The 17666-nt window shown below is 29.8% G+C and overlaps 3 protein-coding genes across 11 annotated transcripts; 2 read left to right on the forward strand and 1 right to left on the reverse strand.

Moving 5' to 3' along the window:
- The first annotated feature begins 661 nt into the window (after nucleotides 1-661).
- Nucleotides 662-4248, forward strand: LOC105840179 (probable DNA-directed RNA polymerase III subunit RPC6). Its single transcript, XM_012687046.3, has 4 exons — nucleotides 662-840; nucleotides 2683-3292; nucleotides 3360-3521; nucleotides 3984-4248. Exons 1-4 carry the CDS (start codon nucleotides 785-787, stop codon nucleotides 4056-4058), a joined length of 903 nt encoding a protein of 300 aa, XP_012542500.1. The 5' UTR covers nucleotides 662-784; the 3' UTR covers nucleotides 4059-4248.
- A 206-nt stretch (nucleotides 4249-4454) lies between these two features.
- LOC105830050 (GDP-D-glucose phosphorylase 1) lies at nucleotides 4455-6508 on the reverse strand. The gene is made up of 5 exons (XM_012669179.3): nucleotides 6009-6508; nucleotides 5665-5945; nucleotides 5488-5590; nucleotides 5100-5409; nucleotides 4455-5018 (listed from the first exon to the last, which is right to left on the reverse strand). The coding sequence occupies exons 1-5, from the start codon at nucleotides 6207-6209 to the stop codon at nucleotides 4903-4905; spliced, it is 1011 nt and encodes a 336-aa protein (XP_012524633.1). The 5' UTR covers nucleotides 6210-6508; the 3' UTR covers nucleotides 4455-4902.
- A 2725-nt stretch (nucleotides 6509-9233) lies between these two features.
- On the forward strand, nucleotides 9234-13127 carry LOC105827898 (COMM domain-containing protein 3). Of its 9 annotated transcripts, none has more exons than XM_036283741.1 (6): nucleotides 9247-9358; nucleotides 9749-9941; nucleotides 10025-10241; nucleotides 10314-10656; nucleotides 10948-11222; nucleotides 12630-13127. In XM_036283741.1, exons 4-6 carry the CDS (start codon nucleotides 10488-10490, stop codon nucleotides 12795-12797), a joined length of 612 nt encoding a protein of 203 aa, XP_036139634.1. In that variant the 5' UTR covers nucleotides 9247-9358; nucleotides 9749-9941; nucleotides 10025-10241; nucleotides 10314-10487; the 3' UTR covers nucleotides 12798-13127. The 9 variants fall into 9 exon arrangements, with proteins under 9 accessions (XP_036139635.1, XP_036139638.1, XP_036139634.1 ...); XM_036283740.1 differs by having other exon boundaries at nucleotides 9749-9917; nucleotides 9997-10241; XM_036283744.1 differs by having other exon boundaries at nucleotides 9274-9358; nucleotides 9900-9941.
- Nucleotides 13128-17666: the final 4539 nt, after the last annotated feature.

Raw genomic sequence — 17666 nt, forward strand, 5'->3', positions numbered from 1 at the left:
ATTGTTCATCCTTGTTTAACGTTTGACAAACAACAAGGATGAACGATGCATCATGCGTATTATGCGTGAAACGGAACGCACCCCTCGAGAGCTGAGGCAGTTCATGCGTTCTCATGCGCTGTGTGGTGGGGCGCGGGAGACCATTCCCATGCGCGCATGAATTGCGCATGGAGTGAAACGGAACGATCTTCAATGGTTTGTTCGCGTCGCCATGCTCCGACATGTTCCTACTCACTCCAACGCATTCTAATAGGTTGGCGTCATCGAAATCAACGTATTGGAGTGCGTTGGGATGAATAAGAGCATGTTGGGGCATGTGACGCGAACAGACCTCAATGGTTTGTTCGCGTCGCCATGCTCCGACATGCTTCTACTCACTCCAACGCATTCTAATAGGTTGGCGTCATCGGAATCAACGTATTGGAGTGCGTTGGGGTGAATAGGAGCATGTTGGGGCATGTGACGCGAACAGACCTCAAGTTTTCCATGCGCTTTATGCGTGAAACGGAACGCACCCGAGGTGAGGCAGCTCATGCGATGTCTATGCGCGACAGCCATTTTGGTTTTGCGCATAGAGAAACGGAACGGACTCATGCGCTCATGCGATGCGTTGTCGTCTCATGCGGTCTATGCGTGAAACGGAACGCACCCTCTGTTATAGTATCTCTACACTTTCCTTACACCCACTCTACCTGGTTCTAGTCCTTTGAGTATATATACATCAAAGTTCTAGTCTAATTATTTTACATACAGCAGTGTAGTGTAGCATTTTACGCTTATTATAATGGAAGTAAAAGAACAGAACGTAAATACCACCACGCAACATAATTTGGAGCAAAAGTACGTATATTTGTTTTTACAGCTGCATTATGTTTCCTTCTACATTTGAAATAGATACATAGGTTAGTGTTTTCAGTATATTTTATATAATGTTAGCGTGCTTTTGCTTTCTAAAAATGTTTTATCTCTAAAAGCATGATTTCACGAGTCAACTTAAACCAGTTATCTTTTAACAGTTCATGAAATCGTATCTAAACGAATACTAAAGATAAAATAAACGCAATAACTTTGTTTAATTTTGCACAATCTCGTATTCAGTAGAAAAAAGAAGTAATTATTCAATTTAGAAATCTTACCTCCAATATTAGTAAAATTATACTCATTTGACACAGTTTTGCACGAAACAAACAAATCTGACAAGTGGAAGTGCAGTGAAAAAGAACAGATTTATTATGTACAAAACAAAAGAATCTGGTAGAGAAAAATATTGCTCTTTGATCTGAGATATTGTTAAAGCAATGACTATGTTCCTGTACAATACTGAAAGATTGGAATTGTATTGCAACAATATTTAACTGCAATGACACAATACTGCAATTATATTATATTGATGCATTATTGCTGTTGAATTACAGCAATAAAATGTTCGTTTTTTTAAAAGATTTTGTAATCATAGCATTATTGCAATGCAATAATAATATTCAATTATTAAAACATTATTATACTAAATAATGAAATATTAATTTTGTAACGTTTTCAAAACATTTGTCACATTGCTATAGGTATGCTGATATATTGCAGATTTCTATTTCTACAATGTGTTTGTAATGTTACACTGCAACTTACAACATTGCAACATTGATACAATAATTTATGTTGTATGAGTTAGAAAACTTGTATGAAGTACAAGCTTTTGCATAATGTATAAGAATCAATCAATTAGAATTAGAATCTTGTATTTCCATCAGCATAAAAATAAAGGTTTCTGATTGGTTAATTCTTTTATGCATTATGCCAAAAAAAACGTGTCAAATAAGTGTATTTTATCAATATTTATGCTGGAGTAATTAATACAAAATAAATAAATAAACAAAAGTCATACATAAAATAATACGAAATTAGTAAATAAAAATCAGTTATGAGAGACACCAATTTCTTGTTTCATCTTAATAACAACACTTTGGTATTAGTACTATGGTATAGGATTTAATTAATTAGTGATATTTACCTATTATTTTTAAAATATGTAATATAAAATATTATATACTACAGTAGTAAATTAAAAATATTAATACCAAATACTTAGCATTGGACATATGGATGAATTTAACTTGTTTTTTTTTTTTATAATTTTGAATCATTGCAATGAGACATTAAACTTTGATTAATGTAACGCTAATGTGTTATATTATTTCTTGTTTAGTTGTTTTATTATGTTGACAAGTTACATATAAGAGAATAAATTACTGAAATGGAAAACAATTAGATTTGATGGCGTTATCCATTATATTTTATTATAAACTTGTCATGTTATCATCCAATTTTATATATCTTATATTGTACATCTTTTTGTTACTTTTTTACAAAATTTCTATCTTAAAATAACACGAAATTGTCTATGTCATTATTTAACGTTTAACACAAAATCGTTTGATTAATTGCAACATGTATTCAATACACATGTATCATATATATTTATAAAATATTTATAAATATTTATAAATACTTATAAAATATTTATAAAATAATGATAAAAGTAATGGTAAAGTTCATGATCGTTATTGTAAACAGGTAAAACATTACTATTACTATTACAGACAGAAAAAAGCAACAGTCACCAAAAAAGTAACAATAACGGTAACAGCGTGCTATTTTCTAATCCTGTATCTCTTTTTCTTATAGAATAATTTCTCTTGCACGAGAGAGACCTAAGGGTATTTCTGACAAAGATTTAGCTGCCGAAATACCTGATTCAATTAAACGAGCTCAAATAATAAATAAACTTCTATCTCAAGGGTACTTTGATCTTTTTAAACAAGGAAGCTTATTGTATTATCGCTTCAAAGATCCAACAAAACTTGCTAAATGTGCTGATAATGAAGAAAAGCGAGTATATGAAATTATCGAAGAAGCAGGAAATAAAGGAATATGGATGCGAGATATAAGATTTAAAACTAACTTGATTCATACTCAACAATTGCAAAAGATTTTAAAAAGTTTAGAAACTAAAAAGTTGATTAAAGTTATTAAACCTGTATCAGCGGGTAAGAAGAAAATGTATATGCTGTACAATTTAGAAGCAGATGAGTCTGTAACAGGTGGTGCCTGGTATCAAGATCAAGATTTTGAAACGGAATTTGTTGATGTGCTGAATCAGCAATGCTATCGATTTTTGGAGCAAAAGAAGGAAAAGGTGAAAAACTGTAACACTGGACCTATTGCTGCAAGAAATATGACGTTTGCTTCTTCTGAGGAAGTGTGGAAATTTATTTCAGATTTAGGAATAAGCAAGGTTAACTTTAACAGTTTTCTCTATTTTTACATTAATTAAAGCTTGCTAAAAATCGATATTTTCATAGGTCACATTATCTATAACTAACATGGAAATGATTTTAAATACATTAGTTTATGATGGTAAGGTTGAACGGACATTCACAGGAGAAGGAAATAATTTATACAGAGCGATTCAACCTTTACTGAATCCACCTGGATTAATTAGAACCCCTTGTGGCCTGTGTCCAGTAAGACGCATTACAATTACATCGCAAATATATTAATTTATTAAAAAGTTATTAAAAAATAAATAAAACCAATTTTTCATATAATTAGGCAATATAATTAAAGTTTCTAATTGTCTTGGCTATAAATTATAAAAAATTAAATTAAGACATAGAGTAACCTAAAATCATAAATATTTGTATTATACAGCAGCACTTTCTTTTTGCATTTTCATCAATTTTCGAATAAATATGAATTTATTTTTAAATTGAAAGACTTTAAATAAAAAAATTAGTATATTAATGAGTAATATGTGCTTATTATTAATTGGAAATCATTAAAAGTACATAAAAAAATTTAATATATTTTATATTATTGCATGGATACATACATATCTTCTTTCTTGGACTCGTATTTATGAACTCAATTTTTATAATAAATATTCAAATCATCACAAATATTTAAACAATTTTTTTGTTTTTTAGGTGAAAAAAAAATGTCATGACGAAGGTCCCATTACACCTATCAAATGTCAATATATTAAAGACTGGCTTGAATAAATATTACCAAAGTATTCAAATATTAATAATATGTATTTAATTTCTGTTAGTGTATTTAAGCTTCTCATCAAGCAAATAAAAAGCTTTCCGTACAGCACACAGTAGATTGAAACATAAAAACCGAGCACAAGATATCGCGCTTTTTTGAAAATTGTGTATATCTAGATATTAAATATATTTAAAATGATTATTCTCACATTTAATTGAAATATATATTTTTTAAAACTTATTTTTATTTAAAAAAATATATAATATATGTATATATGTTATACATATGTTTTATATATATATATATATATATATATATATAAAATATATGTTATTCATGTTTTATATATATATATAGAATGTATATATTGTATGTAAATACTTTCTATAAACATTAAAGTTAATCCATTTTTTTTTCAAAATTTTAGCATAAATATTTAAAAAAATGCAATTTGAAAATTGCCATGGGTGGTAATCATCTAGTGTGTATGCAAAAGTTGAAAAAATAAGTGTGTAAGTATGCGAAAAGTTAAATTTTAGTTTGCAGTACGGATGCAAACTAAAAAATTTTATAACATTTTATTAAAAATTTTATAATAGACATTTAATTAATATCTACTGAGAGGAAAAAGAGTTTGGAATGTATTAAGCGGTATAAGTGCTGATCCTAAACGTTAAACTGTATTCTGATATTTATAAAGTTTTGTATTATAAATATTCTGTCGATGAAAGTACAAAACGTTTGACAATTTTGCGTTACATTAAGAATGACTTATTTCCTTGCATGTAAAATTATCAATTTACAGTATTAATATATTATTCAAAAATGTTACCATTAGAATTTATAAAAATTTTTTTATTTTTTTAAAACATTTTTAAGCTCGTCTTTGATTAATAAAAAATATTCTTCTGTGATGTCATGAAGGACACTACTTACATTTTCTTCTGTTAGATTATTGTATATATTTTCATCTAAAATATATGTATATGTAATGCTATAATTATTTATATTATGTTAAAGAAACTTATATTAAATATAGATTCCATTCTTACCCCCAATTGATAAATGTCCAAAGAGTTCGCAAGCTGCAATAGTAAATGCAGTCGTGTCTTTCATACCAATGAATGGCTTTCTAACCCAAATATAAATACGTAGGTCATTGTATAATTTATCATTACATTTTGCTTTCGCTCGTGTAACATATACATTATGTGCCATTTGACGTAATTGTAAGTAGTTTATTACGAGAAATGCGCGAGATACAAAATCTTTAATATCTTTAAAATCAGACAGTTTGAGACAGAATCCTTTTGCTGGATAATCTACTAACAAGTGTACACCAGAAATATAATTGCAAATATCCTAAGACAAAAATAAACATGAGTAATATTTTACAACAAATATTTGCAGCAAGCTATCATTAAATATAATATTACCTACAATATATTCAAGAAGCATCTCGTGCTTCAAATAGTACAAGTGCCAATGTAAATGATTAACAGAGGCGATTGCACACAAACCATTAAAAGCAGCTCTTAAAGACCTAAAGCAAAAAGAAATGACAAATTTATATGTTATTTAAGTGAGTTTTTTAAATGTACAAAGCAATAAATTTACCATGAATTACTTAATAAACATAAATCTAATACTTTGTGAAGACTATACTCCGTCATAATTTGTGGCAGGCACTTTAAGCGTTCTGTGAGAAGTAAACAATGACACTGCTCCAAGGGACTGACATTAATTGCAACTATATCATTCGTGTCGCCACTTCCTACATCAAATAACATTTCTTGCTGCATTAGTTTTGTGAAATTAAAGCCTGTAGGGCTAAAATGTTGTAACATGGATGTAATTAATTCTGGAGCACGTCGAGTCTGAGCTCTGTCTGGATTCAACTGAAATTGTCATTGTGCATTATGCATTAGATAAAAACATCTTTTTCATATTAATAAGTATACCTGTGCCAGAAATCTGTACTTTCCCTTTAATATTTTGCTATCTCTTATATTCAAAATATATCTGAATACATTAATTTTTTCAGCATGTGTCCACGTACGTTGTAAGACGTTATCGAATGAGGATTCATTTTCTTCGCATGAATTAACGTCAAAATTAAAATCCTTTATATCGTAGGCGAATGTAGCAATTTGTGAAATCATAGTAATTATCTAATTTGACTACTTAACAAAGAGATCGATGAAATTATCCTTATTCGATGTGTTTTTACGAAACGAAAGAAATTAGCAGGAAAAAGTGTTATTTAGTTCTGCCAAGCCAGATATCAATAATTTTTTTTGTGAATTTAATGTGTCACATCCGTTCAGAGATATCTGACACCAGAGAAGAACCTGAGAGGGCTGAGCCGGCTCAGAGCAGCTGAGAGCGGTCATCGCGTCGTTTTAGATGGTTTTAAGGTGCTTTTTCATGGGCGTCAGTTGACGCCAATATTCTGACCTTCTGACCAATTCTGACGCGCAAAAGTTTTCACACGTCAGTTTTGTAACTCGCGTTATCTATCGCGCGCGACGATTGGACGCTGGTTTGACGCTATAGAAGTTAGAAAATTCAAACTTCTTCAGCGTCGACGCAGAAACTAACATGACGTCACAAATTGTCTTGACGCGCGTTAACTGACGCCCATGAAATTGCACCTTTAGGTGTTTTCATCCATCAGCGCCTCAATGTGCACAAAATGTGCACATTGAACTACGTAATCAAATATCTATGAATCCCGTAGGTAATGTGCATGATTTTTTGGGTCTCTTCTATGCTATGTCCACGTTTATTTGACTCTGTTTCATGCTATACCCATAAATTTTACAATTATATGCATTTATATTTTAAATCTGTTTTATGTAAATGTGCATAATCGTGTTCTATAAATGTGCAATATCACATATACATGATATAAATTCAATTAATTGATTTGATAAAAATTCACTCACCGATTGCTGTCGCTGCTTCTGATATGCTGCTGCTGCTACTGCTACATTCCTTTTCCGGAATACCGAGTCGCTCGTATGGATGCCGCTTTTTGCTGACATCATCCTGCTATTCTCGAACCGCACATTAATAACGATCGCCCGATATTTTATTCAGCACTCCCGATATTACGGATAATATATCACTCACGAGTAAAACGTAAATCGCGTGCGAGAATTTCACGTACTTGGCGCGACCGTTACATTTGAAAAAATACGTGAAAAGTATGGCTCATCTGATTAGCGGCGAATCAAAAAAGAAAATATGGCAGAAAAGTGGTATGATGATGCGTGACGTTACGAAACAAAACCCGAAAAAGAATCGTTTGAATGCACACGTCGAGGCACACTGAACCACTGAACAGAAGTAGAACAATTCACTCCTAGAGTTTTGTATCTTTGTATGATTGCGCGACGACTAGTAAAGTTTCATTACTGGCACGATCGACATTCTACCGAACGGATTGCGTACCCTCCTCGAGTGAATATACGCGCACACGAAAACTTTGCCCGGGACGAAAATCAACATGGCACGAAAGTGGCGTGACGTCACGTAACTTCGTGGAAACGCAGGCCGAGAAAAGCGGTGAGAAAACCGTTTGGATAAAAATTACGCGCCGAAATACAACGAACAGAGACAAATGCTTGCACGACGACCAGTAGTACTTCATCACTTAATTGGCACTCGCGATATTCTACCGAACGTATCCTCTTCACACTTTGCTCGAATGTGCAAACACTTCACTCGAAACCGAAGGCAAACGCACGATGCCGCGCTTTACAAATGAATACGACCTCTGCTACGTATGATCTCACATGGCTCACATGTCGTTTGCTAGCGCGACGGTACTCTCAACACAACACCATACCTGCGCACAATGAATTCTGAATACGCGAGACACGCACGGAGTCGACAGAACGTCCGACCGGCGCTGGAGTGGCGTACGTGACTGAAGGCAGGCAAACTCGGCGATACTCGACGCTAGTCGGCGCCACTCGGCGTTGCTAGGCGACCGACTTGTTGACTCGCCGCGCCTGCGCCGCTGCCGCCATGTTGCTCCGTTGCTCCGCGCTCCAGTCACGTACGCCACTCCAGCGCCGGTTAGACGCTCTGTCGACTCCGTGCGTGTCCGTGCGTGTCTCTGCGTGTCTCGCGTGTTCAGAATTCGTATTGTGCGGTGTTGTGCAGGTACGGTGTTGTGTTGAGAGTGTCGTCGTGCTAGCAAACGATACGCGAGCCATGTGAGATCGTACGTAGCAGAGGTCGTATTCATGTGTAAAGTGCGGCATCGTGCGTTTGCCTACGGTTTCAAGTAAAGTGTTCGCGTGCGCGTTCAAGCAAAGTGCTTGCTCGAAAGGGATACGTTCGATAGAATATCGTGAGTGCCAATTAAGTGCTACTAGTCGTGCGAGCATACGAAATTCTCGAAACAAATTTGTGTCCGTTCGTTTGTATCTCGGCGCGTAATTTTCATTCAAACGGTTTTCTCACCGTTTTCCTCGGCCTGCGTTTCCACGAAGTTACGTGACGTCACGCCACTTTTGTGCCGTGTTGATTTTCGTTCCGAGCAAAGTTTTCGTGTGCGCGTATTCGTTCGAGGAGGATACGCAATCCATTCGATAGAATGTCGATCGTGCCAATAATGAAACTTTACTATTCGGGTTTCGTTTTGTAACGTCACGCATTATACCACTTTTCTGCCATATATTTTCTTTTTTGATTCGCCGCCAATCAAATGAGCCGTACTTTTCACGTATTTTTTCAAATATAACGGTCGCACCAAGTGAAATTCTCGCACGCGGTTTACGTTTTACTCATGTGTGATATATTATCCGTAATATCGGGAGTGCCAAATAAAGTATCGGGCGATCGTTATTAATGTGCGGTTCGAGAATAGCAGGATGATGTCAGCAGAAGCGGTATCCATGGAACGACTCGGTATTCTGGAAAAGGAATTAATATATAGCAGTAGCAGCAGCAGCAGGAGCAGCGACAGCAGTCGGTGAGTGAATTTTTATCAAATCAATTATTTGAATTTACATCATGTATATGTGGTATTGCACATTTGCAACACCTAATGACTGTCAAGCTTTAACTAGAAATTAAGTGCTTATTGGATGTCGCAAGTTGCAACTGGCTGCTTGCGATTAATGTAAAACGGGCTTTACATCCACGTTTGGCGCTGATGCTAGTCAAATATCGGTCGCACGAAAAAGGTCGCAGTGGCCGCTCTCAGGTTCTTTGATTGTAGTATATTTTCTTTGTGCTCCGTATTCCTTAATGACCATTAATGGCTACGTTCAGAAAACACAACCGTTGCACAATAGTTGAGTAATTTGCTAATATAATTGGTCTAAATTTAGGGCTAGTTTCACAAACGTCGGTTAACTGCTAACGGGAGATTAATCGACTACCTATCTTTCTCTATATTATTATCTAAGGAGAGACAAAAAATCTATTAACCTCCCGTTAGCAGTTAAGGCCTAAACACAATGCCAGGCAACAGGCAATAGAAACAGGAAATAAAGAAAGAGAAAAAGAGAGAAGAAGATCATTTTTCTCTTTCTCTCTTTCATTATTTCTATTCCTATTGCCTGTTGTCTGGCATTGTGTTTAGGCCCTTAACCGACGTTTGTGAAACTGGCCCTTAGGCCTATTTTTACCAACGTAGATTAATTTTAATCTTGGATTAACTTATTCTTTATCTCTTTCTCAGTTTTGGAACTAGAATAAGATAACAAGTAAATTAAACCGAGATTAAAGTTAATCTACGTTGGTAGAAACAGGCCTTAGAGATCTAACAGTAAGGACCAATAATCACTGACTGCTCACTGGTGTTTTCTGAACGTAACCAATGCTTCATCCAGTGTTAACATTTTGAGATGGTTGAATAACATTTTCTCTAAAACGTAACTAAAGCCAATGCAAAGATTTTATATTCCAAGAACATTTTTGTATTCCCAGACTGACTTTGTTGTGTAATATTCGAAAGCTGTATAGATATATGATTGACAATGAGATGTCTCTCACAGAAAGACGAGTACTAATAAGTTTGAAGTGAAAGTTGGTTGAAAATGTTCAAGACAGATAAAAGATTTTGGTACGAAAAATGGTTACTACTTAATTCAACAGCAGAGTGAGAAGAGGAAATTTTTAAAGTTTCTTATAATATTTGCAAATATGAAGTAAGATTTGTATGAAATGTCCGTGTAAGTTACATATTATAAAAAGATATTAATTAATTCTATATTGTAATTAATATAATTTTTATATCATTTCAGGCAAATTTATTAATTGAAATTAAAATACAAATAAATTACTAATATATTAATTAGCAACATCAATCCTCAGTTTTCAAAGATTAGATTAAAATTTTCAAATTCTTGAAGTATTCGTGAACAAGCTAGTTTATTTCATTGACGTGGAAGTTATTTTTAAGATAGTTGTTTGCATTTATGTACATTAAGAATAATTTATACTGTGCTGTTGAGATGGAATTGGCAAGGGAAATTATCAATGGCCTGGTGAATATCCAAAATAGCAACGTTTTACCTGATGAAACATTTCTGCAATTATTAGATATTATAATGTTATACATTTCTAGGAATATTAACAATGAAAAAAGTAAATAGATTTTATTTAATTTAGTTCAAAACCATTTTTTGGCCAAAAGTATTAGGCATCTATATTTGTTCACATATATCTGGAATTCTTTTACCTGTGTTATTTCCTATTGATATTATTAACATTGAACATAAGGTTACAGAGTTCTTGAAATGCAAAGAATAGTTATTCTTTGTTATAACAAATAATGCAGAAAGAATTCCAAATAAATGAAAAAGATGTAGATGCTAATTTCTTTAGCCAAAGTTGGATAGATATTTAAAATACAAATTTATAATTCATTTTTTATAGCAGCTATCGCTGCTGTACATTCATCTAAGTCAGATCTGATAAAAGCTGCTATTACCAATGTAGCTTGCCTCTTTATAGAGGCTGCCCGACATGATTACGATGAAGAAAGCTTAAAACAGTTTTTACATAATGAAAATATCAATGGGCAAAGAATTCAAACATTATGTAGTACTTACATTAACAATAAGCAAAATATTCAAACTCAGTTGGAATTGACAGGGAATAACTTACCGCATATAATAGATATAGATTGGCGTTTGCATCATTGTGTTAGAGTAAGTTTATTATTCTTTTATAATGTTACATTGATAGAATTTCATATACACTGCTATGAAATGTTCCTCGACATTTGCTTCAATTAGCAACTGATGAAAATTTTTATATCTCATTTTTAAGTATTTCTTATTTTAAATTTGTGAAAATACTTTTAACTTTTTCAGATTTTATTGGGCTTTTTTAAATTACAGATGGGAAATCTTAAAAATTTTAGAGTATTTTAGAATTCTTATAGATATATAAAGAATTCTATGTAAACTTTTTAGCCTTTTAAAAAATTCCAATGTGTTATACAAAATTTTTTGAAATTTTATATATAATATAGAGTATATATATTATACAGAAATTTATATAGAAGTTCTGGAAAATAGAGAATTTTAAGAAAAATGTTCACAAGAGTGTATATATAAAATGTTTATAATTGTTTTTTGTGTATTCGTGAATTTTTTGTGTTCTTTTCACTCGTAATTTCCGTCTTCCTCTATTTACGGAAGAATAATTCTGATATATTATATGATCAATTACTTGAGATTGCAATTAGGTAATTGTAGCATAATCTTATTTATAAAAAAGGTTTCTTATCCAATTTTAGATTAGAAACACGTCGCGTAATAATCGTAAATTGAAAATCAATTGTTGATTTTTTATAAAAAAATTTAAATGAAAGAGTTCTATTATCATACAAAGATCTTGACATATATTCTAATTTTTGATATAATATTTATTTTTTGAAATTGAAAATTATTTTCCGGTTTTGTGAGAAAAATTAAGTTAAATAAAGTTGTTAAACATTGACGCATATGAGATGCAGAATTTTTCCTCCACAAATTTTTTAATTTGAGATTTCTCATAAAAACTTTCCAACATATTCTTTAAACATATTTTTTAAAAAGTAGATACTAAAAAATTGAAGTTGCCAATTACTTCGATTTAAAAAAATTAAATTATTATACTCGAAAATTTTCACTCCTACAATACAATTTAATAACATACAATTTGTTATAACAATTCAGGGTGTATTTATACCAATCTTCTTGTCAGCCGATGTAGTTACGTTTTTGGCAAGCTCGTACTATGAAGAAAAAATGTATTTAAATGAGTCTTAGGTGTCGCAAAATCCAATCCTACATAATAGAAATACCTTAATATAAATAATTTTTGAAAATTAACTTTTAATTTAATCTTAACGCAACTTTTAATTGAGTCTTTAGTAGTTAGCTTTTTATGTACATAACTTTTTATGTAATTAAATTAATAAACTTTTTATTTAATTAAAAAAAGTATTAACTTACCAAACTCTGTCGAAAACTTTCTGACGTTAGTGTAATGTAATTTTATCAATCGAAAAACTTGCCCATAAATTATACAATCAGTATATAATAATTATATATTGTTTTTTAATGCAGATGAGCACTCGTTTTACCAACGTACCAATTTATAACATACGATTAAGCACAAAAAATGGTAATCAAGTGAAACACATAATATTTACATGTACCATACAGCAACTACAAGAGTTGGTGTACAAGTTGAAGGATATTGTGAGACACATTGAAAAAATGTCTAATATATAAATAAATTATTACAGCGTGTAATCGAGAAATATAGTTCTTTACTCTGGTTTGTATATTCGAAGGATGTTATATACAACTTTGTATAGGTGCAGTAATAATTATATTTTTTGCATTAGAGTGAAGAGAATATCTTTTAATTTCATGTATAATCATTGTTACTTTTATATTTTTATACTTTATATGCTTACACATACACGTATATAAAACTTTGAATTAAAAATACAATGTATCTTCTATTCTGCAATCAGAGTGTTTACTTAAAAACTTGTTTTTATTAGACAGAAAAAATGCATGTTACAGTTACATTCTTTTAATTAAATATGGAATTGCATTAATAATCCTTTTTCTATTACTATATAATATATATTTTATAATCATAGCATACATTATATACAAATAAAATCCGGTATATCTAGAAGAAATTTATTTCCAAGCATTAAAATTATTTAGCAAAAGTTTCCATTTTACTGACGCTTTTCTAAATTGCTTATTTACTCTCTTCTCAATACGTACAATTGTATAAACAATAAAATGCATAAATATATTAAAAATGAAGATATATATGGAGTATATAGAGTTGAGAAAAATAATAGAGAGCTTTGGAAGGTGCAAAAATAAAACGCAAATAAAAGATAAATGGAGAGAGGGAAAGGACAGAAAAATGTTTTGCGATTAATAATTTTGCTTTGTTAAAATATTTTTTCCATCTAGGATGAACGTAATGATCACAGTGTTTAATTGTCAACTAATTTTTTGTCGTAATTATATCGCATACATTTTATCATTTTTATTGTTCCATATATATATATATATATATATATGATAGGATAAGGCCTCGGACATTTCACTACCATTAGCAGTCTTCGAATATTTTCAAAATTACCCTCGAAATTATAGTGATTTTTTTCGACAGTGGATTTAAATGGTTTAATGGATGATTTAAACTATTTAAAGTAAGAAAAAAATAAATCCGAAATTTAATCATATAAAATGGAGTGTACTCTGATAAATTATGAATATTCTCTACTGATAATGACATTTTATATATTTATATACTCATGACTTTGATAACAAGAGTAATTATTTTTAAGCATGAATTCCATTTAAATTTTTGTTTTTCGAAAATTATCTTTTTACAAATTTACTAACATTTATGGAAAAAATACTATTCAGTTCAGATATACTGAGAAAAATTAATTTTTTTATCTTGATTAAATTTCTTCAGTTAATATTTATAATCATGAAACTAAATTTATGCTACACATTCACCACATATTTTTTTAGAGAAAACTTGATGAAAATTCTTGCATGATGCATTTCTTTCAAAAGTACGCTGTTGATGTATAATTGATTACAAAATGAATTCCTTATATCTTGTGCATTTGGACAATTAATTTCATGATTATACAAGATTATCTTGTTTACTTAATATTCTGCCATAATTTTATCATTTTTTACACATTTTCATACATTATTTAAAAATAAAAATAGGTAAAGATAGAACCAATGTACAATTGGCGTTTTTGTTATAATTTTATTTAAATACATCTTTTAATCTGATTTTATTAATAACAAGTTAATAAATTTTTTCAGTTTAAACACAAGTTTTTTTAATGGAAATATATCACTAATAAAGATTTTCATTTCTAATAGAATTTCTCTAAAAAATTATAATATTTGGTGAATTTGTAGCATAAAATATATACCTCCACTCTCATGTCTGGCTAATTAGTTTATTGATTGTATTTAATTATGTATGTATTATTATATACATAATTGTATATAATTATAAATATTAATTGTACATATATTTCATTTAAATACATAAAATACTTAAACTTATTTAAGAATATACACGTACAGCCCTGCAGTCAATTAAAATTGAAAAAATTTTAATTAGATTTTAAATAAACTATATTCATAAGTTATGTAAATAGTTTATTTTTATTTAATAACACATTTTTATAATTTATTATTAAAAATTTTTTAAAAATGATAAAATCTCAATTTTTTTGTATAAGTACTTTAAATATTCAAGATAATTATGCAAAATTTCATTACAATTTTGAGAGAGAATTTAATTGTTCTGTAAATAAACAAATACATTTTGTTTATTTACATATCAAATGATGTCTGTAATAAAACTTTAAATCATGTAAAATATTTAAAAACAAATACTATAAAAAATATTTTTGCAGTTTCTTAATTACATATCCATTAGAGAATATTTTCATTTCTTATTGAAATAATTTTTTATCCAGGTAGAAAGCTGCTACTAATTTTTTGTATTATTTTTAACTTCAATATAGAATTATCTATAATTTTTTTATTATTTGAAAATAGTGTTTGTTAATTAAGTTAAAATGTAATACATTCTTAACATAATATATAAATATTTGGATTAAAGAAATTTTAAAAATTGAAAAATTTAGCCAAGTTAATAAGTTTTTTCAGCGTCTAAAGCAAAATGTTATTGCGTTATTGCTTTTTTCTTTGCGAGTCCCCCCCGTGACTTTCTCAAATGATTGATCAATCGGATCGCTATTGGGGGGGGGGGGGGAATTTGATAAGTGCAACTCAATCTCTTTACGTCGGAACGAGATAACATTTTCTCAATTGTGCGGTATTAAATTTAAACTTAAGTTTATTTTATTTATAATTTAACTGATATTGCATTAAATTTACATTTTAATATTACAAAGACATATTATCTCAAAAAATATTAATCGAAAATGTAAGTGCATAAAAATATTAAAATTGAAAATAAAATTGCTTTTTAAAAACATTATCGCATTATACAATTCCATAAAATTCTTTTGAATATAAATAAAGGGTTTTTCAAAAATATTCAATGCTGCTGACTATATAATTTTTTTTAAAATCTTATACGATATAAAAATGTATAATTTAAATTTAGGTAACATTATTAATTTAATTAGTTCAACTATACTTAATACTTCTTTTATACACATATCTATGTGCTCAATTGTACGGGTACTTCCCTTTACTACAAATAACTACGTGTTTACATATTTCGTAAACATGTTCTTCCGTAATTACATTATTTATCGAAAAAAGTGATTGCAACACTTTTGGTTAATTAATCCTAAGGAATAACGTGTATCCATTTAACATGCACAAGAATGCATTATAATGCGTTATATATTATGCTATTAACAAATTAACAGCAAGCATATGTACTAAGAAATATAAATCATATAAGTTGATTTAAATAACTTTAATCATAAACCTGTTTTTTGCTAAGTGTTTAGTGCACAACTTGCATCCATATCTGTGTGAAAAATATATGCTATATATAAGTAATATATAAGTGTAACGCAAAGAGAACCATGACATAAAGATTGTCCCACTTGAAACATTACTTTTTTTCCATCACATTCGAAACATTACAATAGCTCTTCTTTTCGTAAACGTATAAAATAATTTCCTATGTACAAAATGTTTTAAATGTTCTAGATTTTAAAGAGTGATCCCTGATATTAATTCAAGACGAAAACTTTATATCGGTCATTTGTTACAACATAACTTAAAAAAACATTTCTAGTTTAAAAAGTAATTCTTGACATTAATTCAAGACGAAAACTTTATATCGCTTGTTTGTTACAACTTTAAAAAAATGCAGTTTGAATATTTGAGTCATTACAATTTTGTAATATTATTTTTAAATATGATTTTAATGTAATAATTTGTTTTATTAAGTGGTAGAAAAATAAAAGTATCATTATTCTTTATCATTAACTCTTTATTAATTAAATTCTTATCACAGAATTTTCTTATTGCGCAAATAATTTAGAAATAACATTTTTTGTATTATATTGTTAATGTAGGAATATGTTTGAAACGACATAATCTCAAAGATGCAGAGTATCAAGATCGAAGGAAAAGTTACATTTTTTCTAAAAATTTTAAAAACCATTTGAGTTATTTTAATAAAATTTAGTATACATTACAAGGAAACAAAGACTCATCTTTTGAGGCTGTGCATTACTTTTATTCGAGAGTGAAAAATAAAAATTTTTTTCCCAAATAATAGAATGTATCTAAGCAAAATTGTGCAAATTTTTGATCGTTTGATATTGAAAACTTGCCTTATATTTCTCTTCAACATATCGAATTTGAATATACCAACATTAAAGCAATAAGCAAGCAACGTGTGTGTATGCGCGTGTGTGTGCGCGCGTGCGCGTTTAATAGAGGGGAAAAAAACAGTATGAAAGTTACTTCGCGTTATAGCAGTATAACAATATGATTTTATAAATTATATATTATGACAACATAATGGCAATAAATTTTGATGATTTTCGAAATTGCTGCTGATAAATTGTTATTTAAAGCTGTCATATTATGAAGATATTAATTTGCCAAATGAACATTCAAGTGTTGCAATTCTGATAGCAACGCATAATGTCTGCAACGTAACTGTAATAATACAGACATGTTAATGGATCTATCTGGGTCTTTTTTTTTAAGTACTATTTTTTTAAGTTTGAAATTTTTGTTACAATAAAGGCAATAAATAAGCACAAAAAAGGCATCTTAATAACTAAGAAAACAATTTTTTTCCTTTAGTTTTAACATCTTGTATCTCTGAAACTAAGGGTCAGTTGTTCCAACTTCTTGGTAAACTTACCTATCAGATAAATATATGTTTGTCTTTATTTATTTAAGAAAAGAAATGAAGATAGACACATGCTTACCTGGTAGGTAAGTTTATCAAGAAGTTGGAACAACCGGCCCTATGTTGTTTTGAACATATGTGGTCCCTCTATCTTTCTCTGCACTAATCAATAAACAAATAAAAATAACTTAATATAATAATATACATTTTTTTAAGTAAAAAAATAACTA

The sequence above is a fragment of the Monomorium pharaonis genome, chromosome 3 (genome assembly GCF_013373865.1).
Source record: "Monomorium pharaonis isolate MP-MQ-018 chromosome 3, ASM1337386v2, whole genome shotgun sequence".
In the NCBI taxonomy this organism is placed as follows: domain Eukaryota; kingdom Metazoa; phylum Arthropoda; class Insecta; order Hymenoptera; family Formicidae; genus Monomorium; species Monomorium pharaonis.

Excerpts from the sequence above, each read along its gene's own strand:
- LOC105840179 (XM_012687046.3), top strand. The coding sequence starts at position 785 with ATGGAAGTAAAAGAACAGAACGTAAATACCACCACGCAACATAATTTG. Across the intron at positions 841-2,682 it reads CAACATAATTTGGAGCAAAA|AATAATTTCTCTTGCACGAG; the intron begins GTACGTATATTT and ends TTTTTCTTATAG. Across the intron at positions 3,522-3,983 it reads CCCCTTGTGGCCTGTGTCCA|GTGAAAAAAAAATGTCATGA; the intron begins GTAAGACGCATT and ends TTTGTTTTTTAG.
- LOC105827898 (XM_036283742.1), top strand. The coding sequence starts at position 10,488 with ATGTACATTAAGAATAATTTATACTGTGCTGTTGAGATGGAATTGGCA. Across the intron at positions 10,657-10,947 it reads GAATATTAACAATGAAAAAA|CAGCTATCGCTGCTGTACAT; the intron begins GTAAATAGATTT and ends CATTTTTTATAG. Across the intron at positions 11,223-12,629 it reads GTTTGCATCATTGTGTTAGA|ATGAGCACTCGTTTTACCAA; the intron begins GTAAGTTTATTA and ends TTTTTAATGCAG.
- LOC105830050 (XM_012669179.3), bottom strand. The coding sequence starts at position 6,209 with ATGATTTCACAAATTGCTACATTCGCCTACGATATAAAGGATTTTAAT. Across the intron at positions 5,946-6,008 it reads AGTACAGATTTCTGGCACAG|TTGAATCCAGACAGAGCTCA; the intron begins GTATACTTATTA and ends TGACAATTTCAG. Across the intron at positions 5,019-5,099 it reads TGGACATTTATCAATTGGGG|ATGAAAATATATACAATAAT; the intron begins GTAAGAATGGAA and ends CATATATTTTAG.